Source organism: Panicum virgatum, chromosome 7K, assembly GCF_016808335.1.
Source record: "Panicum virgatum strain AP13 chromosome 7K, P.virgatum_v5, whole genome shotgun sequence".
NCBI lineage: Eukaryota > Viridiplantae > Streptophyta > Magnoliopsida > Poales > Poaceae > Panicum > Panicum virgatum.
In genome coordinates, this window is record NC_053142.1 from 30,502,172 (window position 1) to 30,516,711 (window position 14,540).

At 44.7% G+C, this 14,540-nt stretch overlaps 2 protein-coding genes across 2 annotated transcripts; one reads left to right on the plus strand and one right to left on the minus strand.

Moving 5' to 3' along the window:
* The first annotated feature begins 20 nt into the window (after positions 1 to 20).
* LOC120640869 (chaperone protein ClpD2, chloroplastic) lies at positions 21 to 5,644 on the plus strand. The gene is made up of 12 exons (XM_039916790.1): positions 21 to 977; positions 1,486 to 1,655; positions 1,750 to 1,979; positions 2,078 to 2,186; positions 2,274 to 2,404; positions 3,022 to 3,123; positions 3,210 to 3,491; positions 3,582 to 3,703; positions 3,795 to 4,089; positions 4,193 to 4,426; positions 4,698 to 4,928; positions 5,137 to 5,644. Exons 1-12 carry the CDS (start codon positions 367 to 369, stop codon positions 5,446 to 5,448), a joined length of 2,829 nt encoding a protein of 942 aa, XP_039772724.1. The 5' UTR covers positions 21 to 366; the 3' UTR covers positions 5,449 to 5,644.
* A 170-nt stretch (positions 5,645 to 5,814) lies between these two features.
* Positions 5,815 to 9,233, minus strand: LOC120640870 (chloroplastic import inner membrane translocase subunit HP30-2-like). Its single transcript, XM_039916791.1, has 6 exons — positions 8,748 to 9,233; positions 7,566 to 7,681; positions 7,054 to 7,180; positions 6,644 to 6,792; positions 6,206 to 6,268; positions 5,815 to 6,124 (listed from the first exon to the last, which is right to left on the minus strand). Exons 1-6 carry the CDS (start codon positions 9,081 to 9,083, stop codon positions 6,097 to 6,099), a joined length of 819 nt encoding a protein of 272 aa, XP_039772725.1. The 5' UTR covers positions 9,084 to 9,233; the 3' UTR covers positions 5,815 to 6,096.
* Between the last annotated feature and the right edge of the window lie 5,307 nt (positions 9,234 to 14,540).

The window sequence follows — 14,540 nt, forward strand, 5'->3', positions numbered from 1 at the left end:
TGCGGTCGGCGCGGTGGAACCGAAGGTCGAAAGCCGAAACGAGGGAGCAAAAGGAGAAAAACAATCCCTTTCTTCTCCTCCCTCGCGCCCACCGCATCGCTTCTCCGATCACCCGCCCTCCCCTCCTTCCTTGCGTGCCGCCGCCTCACTTCCCCTCCCACTCACTCGATTCCCCGATCGCTCCCGGGCAGCGGCAAACGAACCGCCGCCATTTTTCTATTCGATTCGACCTCGTGCCCCGCCAGCTTCACAGCCACGCCACGCGGGTGGCAGGTTTGAGGAGCCTATAATTCGATCTCGTCCACCGGCCGGACCGATCGAAGAAGAAGCGGGAGAAAGAAACGAGAACAGTGGGCGGATTTGGCGATGGAGGCGTGCTGCTGCTCGTCCTCGTCGGCGCCCATCCTCGCCGCCGCGCCGGACGCGGCCCTGCGCCGCCGCTTCTCCGCGCCGGCGTGGGTGGCGGGCGGGAGGGCGCCGTCCCTGGCGCCGGCGCGCCCGCTGCGCGCGTCCGCGGCGACGCTGGCCGCGCCCGCGGCGCCGCGGCGGGGGCAGCAGCGGCGGCGCCGCGGCGCGGGCGTCGTCAGAGCGGTGTTCGAGCGGTTCACGGAGCGGGCGGTCAAGGCGGTGGTCCTCTCGCAGCGGGAGGCGCGTGGGATGGGGGACGAGGCCGTCGCGCCGCACCACCTCCTGCTGGGCCTCGTCGCCGAGGACCGCTCCCCCGCGGGGTTCCTCGGGTCGGGGCTCCGCGCCGACCGCGCGCGCGAGGCGTGCCGCGGCGCACTGGGCAAGCCCGGGCCCGCGCAGCCGGCCGCGGGGCTGGCCACGGACGTGCCCTTCTCGGGCCCCAGCAAGCGCGTCTTCGAGGCCGCGGTCGACTTCTCCAGGAACATGGGCTGCAACTTCATCTCGCCGGAGCACATCGCGCTCGGGCTCTTCAACCTCGACGATCCCACCACCAACAGCGTCCTCAAGAGGTTGGTGCTGGTCTTCTGTTCCATATCTGCTCCGGGGAAAGGAAACCCTGCTATTTTTTTATCCCTGTTGGCCAATGATCCACATTAATGTGATCAACTATCTACAACACGACAACCTCTTCATCGTGTACTAAGTAAGCCATACTCCTCTTTGGACCGTTATGGATGCACATTGTCTGTTAGTCACAATGGAGCGAAATCAGCTGATAAGCTTCGTTGATAAGGAGCAATATTTGTGTCTAAAATGCACCATGAAAATATATTATTCGAAAGTTCAGCAGGCTATATTTTTGTCTAAAATGCACCATGAAAATATATCATTCGAAGGTTCAGCAGGCTACCATCTGGAAATGCAACTAAGTTTACCACTAGCTCAACTGACCAATGCATTCGATGATCAGACAATGCAGACTTTGGAAAGAAATGTGCATTCATTGTAGCGAGAAATAGATGAAATTTCCAAATTTTGTTTTTTTACTGAATTACTGATGCATCGCATTCGTTGCAGCTTAGGAGCAGATCCAAGTCAGCTAACCAAGCAGGCACTTTCCCGGGTCCAAGGGGAGCTTGTCAAAGATGGCAGGGAGCCTGTCAGGCTATCTTCTTTCAAGTTACGTGATAAATCTGCTGCCGGAGCTGGCAAGTCTGCAATTGTCAAATATTCGAATAAAAAGAAAGGTCAGAGGTTGAGCTACTTTATTGGAGTTTACGCCAATATTCTTGATAATAGAGCTCATTGAAGAAATGAACTTTTTTTTATATGTCATTTCAGAGAAGAGTGCACTAGCTCAATTTTGTGTGGATTTAACCATGCGGGCAAGTGGAGGATTAATTGATCCTGTTATTGGTCGCAAGGAGGAGATCGAAAGAGTAGTTCAGATTATATGCCGGCGAACAAAGAACAATCCAATTCTTCTAGGTGAAGCAGGTGTTGGTAAAACCGCAATTGCTGAAGGTTTGGCTCTTAAAATTGCTAATGGAGATATTCCAATTTTCCTCGTGGTAAGATCCAGCGGCCAGTGATGGACTACCCTTCATATTGTAACATATTGATTAACAGCTGCAGTTAATAGTTACCACTCATTTACATTGTTTTGTAGGGGAAGCGTATATTATCACTGGATGTTGCTCTACTTATGGCTGGGGCAAAAGAGAGGGGTGAACTGGAAGCCAGGATTACTAGTTTACTACGTGAAGTGCGCAAAGCAGGTCGTCTGACTCATCCATTATAAATCACCAGATAGTGATTTTTTTCCCTTGGTATACAATCTTAAATAGCTCCCAAATTTCATGCAGGTGATGTTATTCTCTTCATCGATGAGGTCCATACTCTTATTGGATCTGGCATTGCTGGAAGAGGAAGTAAGGGAGCTGGCCTTGATATTGCCAATTTGCTGAAGCCTGCACTCGCTAGAGGTGAATTGCAGGTTCGAATTACACAAACCTAGCTTAGTCTACATTGACCTTCCTTCTTTGCACTTATTAATGTGTGACGGTTCCTGAATAGATAGCATTGATGCACTATGTGTGCATTACACCATTTCACATACTGTCTAGGCATATAATTTGTCATATTGCCCTAAGTTTTATCTGAACATTTGGTTACATCATATGATTTAGTTACCTGTGACTTCTAAACAGATGGTAGTCTACCACTCATGCACTATTTGTCCATTAGAGAACCATACATTCTCTATTCCTGTGAGGCTGTGACACCTGTTCACTGCATATCTTATTGGCAATGAAGGTTTCTATTTTTTTAATAGAATGTCAATGAAGAATTGTGAATGATAGTTAGTGATTAGACTGATGGTTCCTGTATTCATCTTGTTATACTGTTTACTATACACTTTGTTTGTTGAGTGAGATTTAATCTATATGAAGACGTCTAAAATGTTTATGAATATCATAGTCATGATCCACATCCATGCTTGGGATAAAACAGGTTGTTTTGTCAATCTGTGACAGACTATTAAGCATTCCATATGCCATTCAGCCGTGAGTTTATTTTTCTTTCACCGTGGTTATTCTTATTTGCTCACAGTGCATTGCATCTACAACTCTTGATGAACACCGGTTGCATTTTGAGAAAGATAAGGCGTTGGCCCGCAGATTCCAGCCAGTATTTGTGAATGAACCTAGTCAGGTAGCTCGGATTTCTCTTTCAGAAGTCACATGGTAGGGTGTGCATCAGTTTTCTCTTATTAATCCTTTGTGACACCCCACCTACAGGAGGAAGCTGTGAAGATATTACTTGGTCTGCGTGAGAAATATGAAACTTACCACAAATGCAAATACACTTTAGAAGGAATCAATGCAGCAGTTTACTTGTCAGCAAGATACATCCCTGACAGACATCTTCCTGATAAAGCTATTGATCTGATCGATGAAGCTGGTAGTAGAGCCCGAATGGAGTCATTTAAAAAGAAGAAGGAAGAACAATGCTCTGTTCTCTCCAAGTCACCAGATGAATATTGGCAGGAGATTAGAGCTGTCCAGAACATGCATGAAGTGGTAATACAGTGTTCACAATAGAACAGTTGCAACTTGCAATATTCCATATACTCGTGGATGTTTATATTTCATTGCACACCACAATTTCAGGCACTGACTAACAGGTTGAAGTATTCTCTAGATGAGAATGACAAAGAGGACATTGTTAATACGAACGTAATAGCTGAGGACAAGATTGCTTCGCCATTGACGCCTCCGACTTCAATTGATGAGTAGGTTCTGTCATGTAGTCATTTCACATAGATGAGGCTTCGCATCCTGCAACTTAGAACCACAAAACTTACAGTCACTCTTAATATGCAGACCAATTCTGGTTGATTCGGAGGAAATTGCAAGAGTCACATCATTGTGGTCAGGGATACCAATCCAGAAGTTGACTGCAGATGACATGAAGCTTCTAGTGGGACTAGATGATGAGCTTAGAAAGCGTGTCATAGGTCAAGATGATGCTGTTGTTGCGATATCTAAAGCTGTGAAGAGATCACGTGTTGGCCTGAATGATCCTGACAGGCCTATTGCTACGCTTCTATTCTGTGGCCCAACCGGAGTTGGAAAAACTGAACTCACCAAAGCACTAGCAGCAAGTTATTTTGGATCTGTTGGTTACACTTTCCGTCTCTTATATTCTATTGTTATTTATAGAGTTTGTGACATGTTTCATGGAATTATGTCTTGAGAAAGTTATTTCTTTCATTTAACAGGAGTCAGCTATGGTTAGGTTGGATATGAGCGAGTATATGGAGAGGCATACTGTGAGCAAGCTGATAGGTTCTCCTCCAGGGTACATGGGATTCGGTGAAGGTGGTACTTTGACTGAAGCAGTTCGAAGAAAACCATTCACCGTGGTTTTGCTTGATGAAATAGAGAAAGCTCATCCAGATATTTTCAACATTCTTCTCCAAGTATTTGAGGACGGACACCTGACCGATTCACAAGTACTAGCTCCTAACATTTACATTATCTTTTTGGTGCAAGTTTTTTGTGAACTTGTTTACAAATCATGCAGCTGTAGAGTTATGCTATAATTCAATTAGATTGCTATAGTTCTACCCTTGCTAATTTCTTTAGTGAAACAAATTACTGGTCCAACTCTATGAACATAAATCTATTTATTTAAGTCGTTTTATAACTTCTTTCACTTAAGCTTATCCTCTCTTTGGTCATTTGCAATGTGCATGCATTATTGAATGTTTGTGTTGATTATAGGGGCGTAGAGTTTCCTTCAAGAACACATTGGTTGTCATGACGTCAAATGTTGGTTCTGCATCAATCTCGAGTGGGAGGAGTATAGGTTTCTCAACACAAAAGGATACAGAGGATACCACATATGCTGCAATGAAATCCCTTGTAATGGAAGAGTTGAAGGCATTTTTCCGGCCTGAATTGCTCAATAGAATGGATGAAGTGGTTGTGTTCCGTCCTCTTGAGAAAACTCAGGTCTGTTGTTTCTATACATGTTATAGTCTTCTTTTAGTTTGTGGTTTTAAATATCGTATCATTTAGTTATGGAAAGAAAGAAGTAGAGTTGTACGTGATGCAACGAGTTTGATAATAGTATAATGTGCATAAATTTTCCCTATCGCATGTGATTCAGCCATGTGGCAGATTGCAAATGAGACCCTTCACACTCCTGACCATTCTGCAGATGGTGGCTATTCTTAATATAATTCTGCAAGAAGTCAGGAGTCGGCTTCTAGCCCTTGGGATTGGCCTAGAGATATCAGATTCAATGAAAAATCTGATTTCTCAGCAAGGATATGACAGAAGCTATGGTGCACGACCGCTGAGGAGGGCCGTCACCCAGCTGGTTGAGGATGTGATCAGTGAAGCAATCCTCTCTGGACAGTTCAAGCCTGGTGACACGATACTGATGGACACAGATGCCACAGGAAAACCTTGCTTGAGCCGTCTGAATGATCAGACCGTCCAATTGTCTGACCCCGCACCAACGCTGTGAAGTTCACCATTGTTTGTATAGTAGTGGCTTACCCATTTACTCTTTCACAAAGTGGTATGCCTCTTGATTCCTCCGTACATAGGATCGACAGCACTCTGTACATAATCTAGAATTGCTGGAACCTCTCCTGCGTATAATGTAAATCTTTAACCAATTGTACATAATTTCACCATAGAAGCCAAACATTATTTATGTTGATCAGCAGGCAGGCCGCCGGGAGTCATTGATCTCCCCAGTGCCGCGGGCCATCCATGTCCGCACATTGATTGGAGCAATGTGTAAATTATGCTAGCGTGCGATACAGAACAACTCACATCCAGAAGTCAGAACAAATGTCTGAACTGATGTTCGTCTTTCAACTTGACATGCCGGAAATTAATTGTACCTTCATGGCTCAGCATAACATTGAGAACATCAAATTCTGCCATTACAAGAGGACCAGATTGATTCATATAAACTTTGCTTTAATACACATCGACACATTCAAATTGATAATTGTCTGATGACTACAAAACATATACTAGAAGCACAAGCAAACTGAAATACTGCTGCCTAAAGCTCATCCCTGAATAGTTAGGTTTCCCACAAAAACTTAATCTCTGCAACTTGAAGAAAAAAAAGTGGCTCCGACAGAAAGTGCCAATCATTTTAGTTCACTCTTGTCAATTCAGGATCTCTGCAAAGTATACAAGAAGTAGATTAGATATAAGAAAAAATAAAGGATGTAAACCAGAATGACTTTAGCTGCAATTCTGACCTTTTAATGTGATCGAGTATGAGTAGTCTGGGACCAGGAGGGATCTTCACATCTCTGAGGGCACTGGCATGAAAAACGTGTAATTCAATAAGCACATCACCAACTCTGCCCCTAAGATTGACTTTTCTTTGTTGCCATGGGAGAGGTTAAATGAGCCAAATAAGAACAAATTGCATAAACCCCATGTGTTATGGCACAGGTTGCAAAAGAACCCATGTGATAATCAGAACCATTCAGTGATCATCAGGAGCAGAACCATGCCAATGGGAACTTGGCTTCGATTTGAATTACTTGTGGTTTGTGCAACATTGAGGCAAGACACATAATTTCTTTTCTGCTTACCAAGATACACCTAGGGTTTTCTGTGCCATAATATACCACGTGGCTTGTGACTCTGTAATTTATTTTTTTTAAGAAAAAAGGAAAAACATTTTATACCTGTCAGTAAGGAGGGGCAAAGTTTGATCAGTCAGGAGACCCTTCTTGAAATTCTTCTCATAGTTCTGAAGGCCTAAACTTTGCAACATGCTTCTTCCACGAGAATAGTATGTATCTTCACTTTGTGGCTGTGAAAACTTTTGACCGATCTAAAACATCGATAGATTGACAATGGTCAGAACATCTAATAATAGTAGATCAAAGTCACATCAATTGGCTTGGCTTGGGTGATAGTTTATCAAGCAGAATTTTTTTTTGGCTAAAGTACAAAAATACAAAGGCAATACAGCTAGAGTAATGGTAACTTGGCAACATATAGGAAACAACATCAACATGATACCAAATCCAGTGCCAAACTCAATGAACAACGAGGTAACTTCCATCAGTAATAGACATTTCCAGGTTCTTACCATGAAAAAACCACCTTGAAATACAGCAAATGCAACACCAGTTGTAATTGCATTAGCTACTGGATTTGGTGTTCCCATTCCACTCACGATGGAGAACAGAGCCCCAGAACCAAAAGCTGCTGCCATGCTATATACAAAAGAGAAATCATCAATCATATAAAGTGAAAAAATGATCAAACTCAACTAGACATATAAACAAACCTATCCAACATAACTGCAAGTGGATATAATACTGCAAATAAGCATGACTGATTACATATGGAATTGAATATGCATTCCAGTGTCCTTTTCTTGGAATTTTACTGCACTCCTTACAGCTATTGTAAGTTTAATGGTTTGCCGCAACATCACTCAGAATAAAAGAATTTGTAAAATCAATAAGTTGACAACACATGTTGGCAAAAATACGAAACACCTGCAGTAGTAAGGTGACTTGTGCAACAACACAAGAAGGCTATTATTGTACGTGCTGAAATTTACAGAACAGTTGACAAGAGCTAGGAGACCCTTACCTGCCCTGGACATCCTCCACTCCTCTTATCCTTCTCATAACACAGGATATACCTGCATTCGCGCCAGTCATGACTGCAAAGTTTCGTGCTTGCACCAGGGGTCCACCAGCTAGAGCCTATAATTCAAATCTATGTCTTAAACTCAATGCTTGGAAAGGGTGAACATTTTCCTTCTCCCAGACTTAGGTGTATAAAAATTGTATTTTTTTTGAAACGAAATATGAAAGTTGTATTTAGAAGCACTCATTCGTTGATTTGTGCAAAGTAACTGCTGCGTCACTTTGAATAAAATCAAAAGAAGAGCATCCATCTTTTGTCCTTAAGAAAAATGCACACAAAAAGAAGCTAGTATCTTGCTTTTGTTTTTCGAAAAGGAGTTAAAGAGAGAGAGTTTGCTTGCTTGCTGGGCAAACTAAAAAAATCCATCATCTCAACATAGGGATGGCACACACGCGGTTCATATTTCACTAGAACATTGCGCGGCGTTGCCGCGCAGAAATATGCCCTTCAGTTCAAGTTTATTTTAAAAAATTGAACTGCAAAAAGTCCGGGGGGATTTTCGTAAAATTGGTAGACTGCGGGGGTTATTTGGTATATTTGGTGTCGACGGAGTACCGGTCGATTACTGAAAAGTTCAAGGGGGTTTTCATAAAATTGATGGACTTCAGAATCATTTTAACAAAGTCTAGGGTTTTTTTTTACAAAATTCACGGAGTATGGCACGATTACTAAAAGTTCAGGGTTTTTTTTGTAAAGTAAGGCTCCACGAAGTCCGAGGGGTTTTCCGTTAAATTGATGGACTCCATGTTCATTTTAACAAAGATCGGGGTTTTTTTTTGCAAAATTTACATCCCTATCTATTTCTGACCATCGGATCGCGATCCGACGGCCGATGTTTTCGGAGCCCACGTGGCCCCTTTCCCTGGCCGCGAGCGCGACCAAGTTTCAGTAAAGAAAGATAACATTACCGGTGCCCTACTGCATATAAACAAGAAAAGAATTACCAACTGCTTCAGAAGTTAAACAGATTCGCACGAACATTAGCTAAACGATGCCTTGCGGCATAGCATTTCAGGTCTGCATTCCCCACAATCAGTCAATCACACTTGAGAGCAGCAAGAATTTCGCGGAAGTAAATATTCACCGCGGAAACGGCCGAGTATAGGGACAACAGGACAGTACCTGCGCCTGCCTGAGGGAGGCCAGGGCCTTGGGGTCGGCCCCTGGCGGCGGCGGCGGCACGGGGAGCGCGGCGCCGCCGTCGGGCGCGAGCGTGCCCATGAGCCCGCCGAGCGCGGCGCCCTGCACGGCCCCGAGCGCCGTGGACACGGCGGCCTCCACGTGGGTGGGCTGCTTCGCGAGCCACGCCCGCAGGCCGGCCTCCAGGGACCTGACGCGGCCGCTCCACTCCGCCAGCGGGTTGGCCATGCCCATGCCCATGCCCCGCGCCGCCGCCACCTGCGACGAGGAGGAGGCCATCACCGTTAGCGGCCGCCGCTTCTGCGTCGCCCCTTCCATCTCCCCGGTTCGTCGAAAGGGGTGAGGAAGAGCAGGTCAGGGGAGGATAGCTGCTGGTCTGCTGGTGGTGTATGCCGTGCTCTCCCCTTGGATGGATGCTCCGGCGCTGGGAGCCTGGCTGGGAAGGAATCTTGGGGAGTGAGGGAGTTGCGAGCCCGTCGGCCTCGCCTTAAAATTCGCTCGGGCTCGAGCATTTTTTTATTTTTATATTTTTCAAAATCGTTTTTACATAAATATATTTTCGGTTTTATAATTTACAAGTGGCCTACCGCCCGTTTGCGGGGCGGGCGGCCGGACGGTAGGGGCTTATATGTAATTAAAATTTGTGTTTTATCGTATGGAGGCTCCTACCGCCCGGCAAGGGGGCGGCAGGGGGCCTACCGTCCGGCAGGGGGGCGGCAGTCTCTCCCCCCAATATAAAAGCCGAGGTCCCACCACCTACATTTGCAGCAAACAACATCTATAGAGGGAAAAAGAAGAGACGTGGGGTGAGGGGAGGAGTTGCAACAGCGAAGCCCTGCCGGATTTTGGATCCGAACCGCATGTAACCAATATTTCTCAACTTTATCATTCTAAATTTTTTATATTTTTAATTCTACAATTAGTGTTTTTTATAATTGTAACCGCTTAGTGTTCGGATTAGTAGTTATAATTGAAGCCGTACCATGGTTTTAGAAACTGGTTTAATTAAAATTAAGTCTTTGGATGGCCAGATATGTCGAGCAAGGTGGCGTTTCAAGTTCATTACGGTGATTTCTATAGAATTACTCGTGATTTCTATGGAGTAAATCTATTAGCATTGGAACAAAAACAGTGCAGTCTAGATAAACCCTTAGAGAGGAGTTTTGGTTCCATACGCAAATAGCTTCACGGGAAGTTCAATGTAAATCCAAAGACTTATTTGCTTACGGTTCATACCGTGACTTCCTGGGAAACAAATGGTGACTTCGCTGTTGCAACTCCCTCCCTCACCCCACGTCTCTCTTTTTTCCCTCTATGGATGTTGTTTGCTGCAAATGCAGGTGTGGTGTGGGGACCTCGGCTTTTATATTGGGGGGAGCATGCCGCCCCCTGCCGGGCGGTAGGGGTCTCCATGCGATAAAACATAAATTTTAATTACATATAAGCCTCGGCAGGGGGTCTACCGCCTGGCAGGGGGCCGGCCGCCCCGCAGACGGGCGGTAGGCCCCGGGGGCGGGTATAAACCTGTAAATTGTGAAACTGAAAATATATTTTTATAAAAAAACAATTTTGAAAAATAAAAAAATAAAAAAAAACTCCGGGCTCGAGCTGAACGTTCCCACTTCCCACCAAACCCCCCGGCCCTCCCGTGGATCACGTGGGCCGGTTTCTCTGGGCCGGTGAGTCATCGGGCCGCGTGTTCAGACGGGGACGGAGAAGCTTTCCATGGAGGCTTGATGTGTTCCAACCCTTTCCCGCGACGGTTGAAGCTGCCTGTTAGAGGTTTTAGGCCTCCTTTGGATTATAGGATTTTTGTAGGATTTTTGGAGGAATGCTGTTCACATAGGATTTTTTTCCTTTCCTATCCTTTGGATTGCAGGAACGATGCTTAGCATTCCATAGGAATCTTTCCCTTTGCACACCAATTCCATAGGAATTTTAGCATCCAGTCGAACCTCTTTGTAAAATTCCTGTGCACAAGGAACGAGAAACTTACTTGCTACTGCTGCGGTTAATCATGCCTCTTGCTCATGGGCCCATTTTCCAGTGAGCATCAAATGAAATAGTTACTACTGATTAGATAAACTAATAAAGTAACACAAGGCATTATGGCTAACACTCAACTAAGATTCCTGTGTTTTTCCTATAGCCCATCCAAACAATCATTCCTACAAAATTTCTATGTTTCTAAATCCTCTGTTTTGCACCTGTATTCCTATGGCATTCCTATGTTTTTCCTATTCCTGTGTTTTTTCTTTCCTGTGTTCCAAAGGAGGCCTTAATGTTTCAAGAGTGTATACCACCCACTGACCGACGTGCTCGGTGAACCATTCGTGCCTATTACAAAGTTTGATGCTTCTTCATCACTATGGGAATCAGCTTTATGCCTTTACCTCGACGTTCTTCTCTATCGAGCAGTGGGGGTGCAAAGTGTTACAGGTGTAAATTGGTGACCCTTAGATACACCTTCTATAAAGCATTGAGTGAGTAACAATTACAATCGCAGAAGACGACGGCGATTAGGAGGTGCTCACAAGGATTTTAATATAATATTTCTTTATTTCAAGGACTACCTTGGATGGACCAAGATGTAATACCGTATTTATATATAAAGTCCAGCCAAGTTTATTTTTTTTGGACGACCTTCTCTACGTATACGACATTTCACATGATGAATGGATGGTTGGTAGAGAGCCTTAAGGTTTGGCGTCCTTTGTTTAGGTTATATGTTTGATACTAGACCAAATTTTGTCTTAAATTTCATCTAATTGGTGATAATAAAAATGAAAAGGTAGGCTAAACTTTAATCATATCCCAACTAACCATTAGTCCACTAGCTTTCCAAATCCACCTAATTCGGACTAAAAACAGCTAAAAAGAACCAACCATTTTGAAAAATGACAAGATTACTCTTCCACCTTATTCCTTCACAAATATGCAAAAGAAAAGGGTCAGATGAACTTTCTGTATCTTCGAGCTATCTTTTAGTCTTGAGATTCAAACAGGTATGGATTAATTTTAATCACCTCATAACTTTTAGGCACCTTAATTCGATCTTAAGTGATCCAAACATGACCTAAGTTTAGAGTTTATTAGGCGCTACACAAAGCAGCACCGCATTGTTTGCCTTGTCTCCTTAGATATTTGGGAAAATTCGATTCATGCCACCACAACTCCGTGAAATTGGGTGTCATGTTGAAAATCATGCCACTCAATGGCATGATTTTCAACATGAGATCCAATTTCAAGAAATTGGAGTGGCATGGATCCAACTGACCCTAGATATTTTGTGTAACTAAAGTGACCAAGTGTCTTATCTATGAAGGACAATGAGTGAGGAAATGATGAACTATCTCTACGAACGATTCGTGGCTAATAAAACGGGCTGCAGTTGTGCCACGTCATAGAGCTTTTAAAAATCGTCAGATCAGAATCGGGCGTCCCATGATTCATCTGTACAAACGGGGTCTCCAAAATAGTCCAAAGAATTCTACGGTTTACCGTGCCAAGTAACGGGCCGCTACATCTCTTCACCTTCCCTCTGCTTTTTATCTCCACTGGGGCCCTTTGCCTTCCCTGTACCTTTTCGTCTCCCGGTGTCGACGTCCAGGTAACTTCATCTCGCTGGTCTTCTTTTCCTTGCTGTAATGTTGTTCTTCTTTTGCTACAATGGTGTTCTTTGCTCCTGGATCCGATTACTCTATTACTGCACTAAAACTCTGAAGTTCGAATAAGATCCATCTAAGTTTTCCCACACGACATAGTGCTCGCCACCGCTGACAGGGGACATTTTCCCTAAATCCTAGAGTCCTTACCACTGCCGCCAGGGAACAGAACCTGCGGCGCCCCTGCTCCTCCGCCGTACCACCGCGCACTGAGCCGGCCGCTCCGCCCCTTCCCTCACGCTCCTCTACCGCCCAGGTGTCCATGCCTCGGCCCTGTGCTCCGAGCCGGACGCTCAGCCCCTTCCCTCCACACTCCTCTGCTACCCGGTGTCCACGCCGCGACTCTGCCAGGCCGCGCGGCCGGCCTCACGCCCGCCTACTCGGCTCCTCCGCGCCGGCGGTCCCGTATCCCTGCCTGGATCTCCATGTGCACAGCCGGATGATGGACTCCCCTATAGAGCAGAGCCGCGGCGCGACATCGAACTACCCCACCGCCTGGTCAAGAGCCACGGCGCCGCCAGATCACCGTCGGACACGGAGCCACCGGCTCCCGAGTTTCAGGCCGGCCCATGCGCCTAAAATTACCGGTCAATGCTCCCCTCCACTCCACCTCAGACCTCCATCCTCCTCCCATGTCGAGCCCGAACACCCCGACCCCTCTAGCTGTCCACCCGGCCGCACTCAACCTTGTTGCCTCTCTTGCTCGCCTCCAGTACTCCTCCCGACACCCTAAAGCCCCTTCCATGCACCATCTACTGGTGGGAAAAAAAATGTGACACCCAGCCGCCCACCAACCACTCGATGAAATGCCTTCTGAAGTAACAAAACTGCTCACTTCAGCTTCCTGTGAAATATACATCCCTCATCCCATGCAGCATGGTAACCACCTCCATTAGCACAGACTGAAAAAACATTAGTGCACTATCTTTGATGAACATTAGAGTCACCCTGCTGATATTAAGTTCTTGCAGCAGCTATAGGAACATTAGTGCACTATCTTTGCAACGCTCATCCCATCTCCGATAGTTCCTCCATCAACAGATTTAGGATTTTTTTCAGCCTACAAAAATTAACCACAAATACCATGATTCCTAGCACAATTCACTTATACCACTCCATCGTCAGTTCCATTGCAGTGATTGGTTAACTGATATACGTGCTCATTTTGATTCTCTAGATTTTTGGCTGTAACTACCATATCTCTCTGTGGTTGGGTGTGGAGGAGCGTTCGGTCCGACCCTCGCGTTGCGCGATTAATTAGCTGGAGTAGCTTCCATGTCTCGCTTCGCTTACAACCTAATAACTCCCATAGCCTGGAATTGGTCCTATTTAACAAAAATCAAACTGATGTATGTGCATGCTATGTGTTTCACAATTTGTCCATATCATCAACACTCAGTTTACTATTCAGTGGATGTGCAACCTTCGCCCACGATTAAATCTTGCTGCCCCTGACAATCACTTAGGATCAATTTAATGGCATTGGCATTGGTTAAAACTTAGGTAGGACAAAGCCAAATAAAGATAAAATTGGTATGTTTTGGCGGATATAGAAATAACTTACCTCTGTGTATGCAACATGGTTCAGCTTTAGCCGCTAGCTCCTACATAGGAATACAATCAGTGATAGATCAGCTCCTTTCAATTTATGCACCGGAAACCCAAAAGCAAAATTTTTCTTATATAATTCTTTTGTTAACTGTAAAAGATATACTGATTCACATTTGCCTTGTACTTTCAGGAAACCAGGACAGTAACCGAACGAAGTTGAAAAGAAATAATAGTGAAGAACAGGTATGTATCCAAAAAGCTATGAAGTAGTACCAGATGTTTTCATAAAGTTATGTTTGGTTATACCTACCTCTTTTAGCTTTACCTATTTAAATATGATTCTCCAATTCTATTGGCAGCTACTAACTTTTATGTTCCAAACATTTTCGTTCAATTTAAAAGGCTATTGATATTTGCAGAAAAATACATACATACTATATATACTAATAAGCTCCCCTTTTGTAAGATAAAATAGGGGGGCGTCTCTCCCCCTGGTTGAGTCTTTATATATATTCACACACACAAATATATATACATATATATACCTAAATAATATATA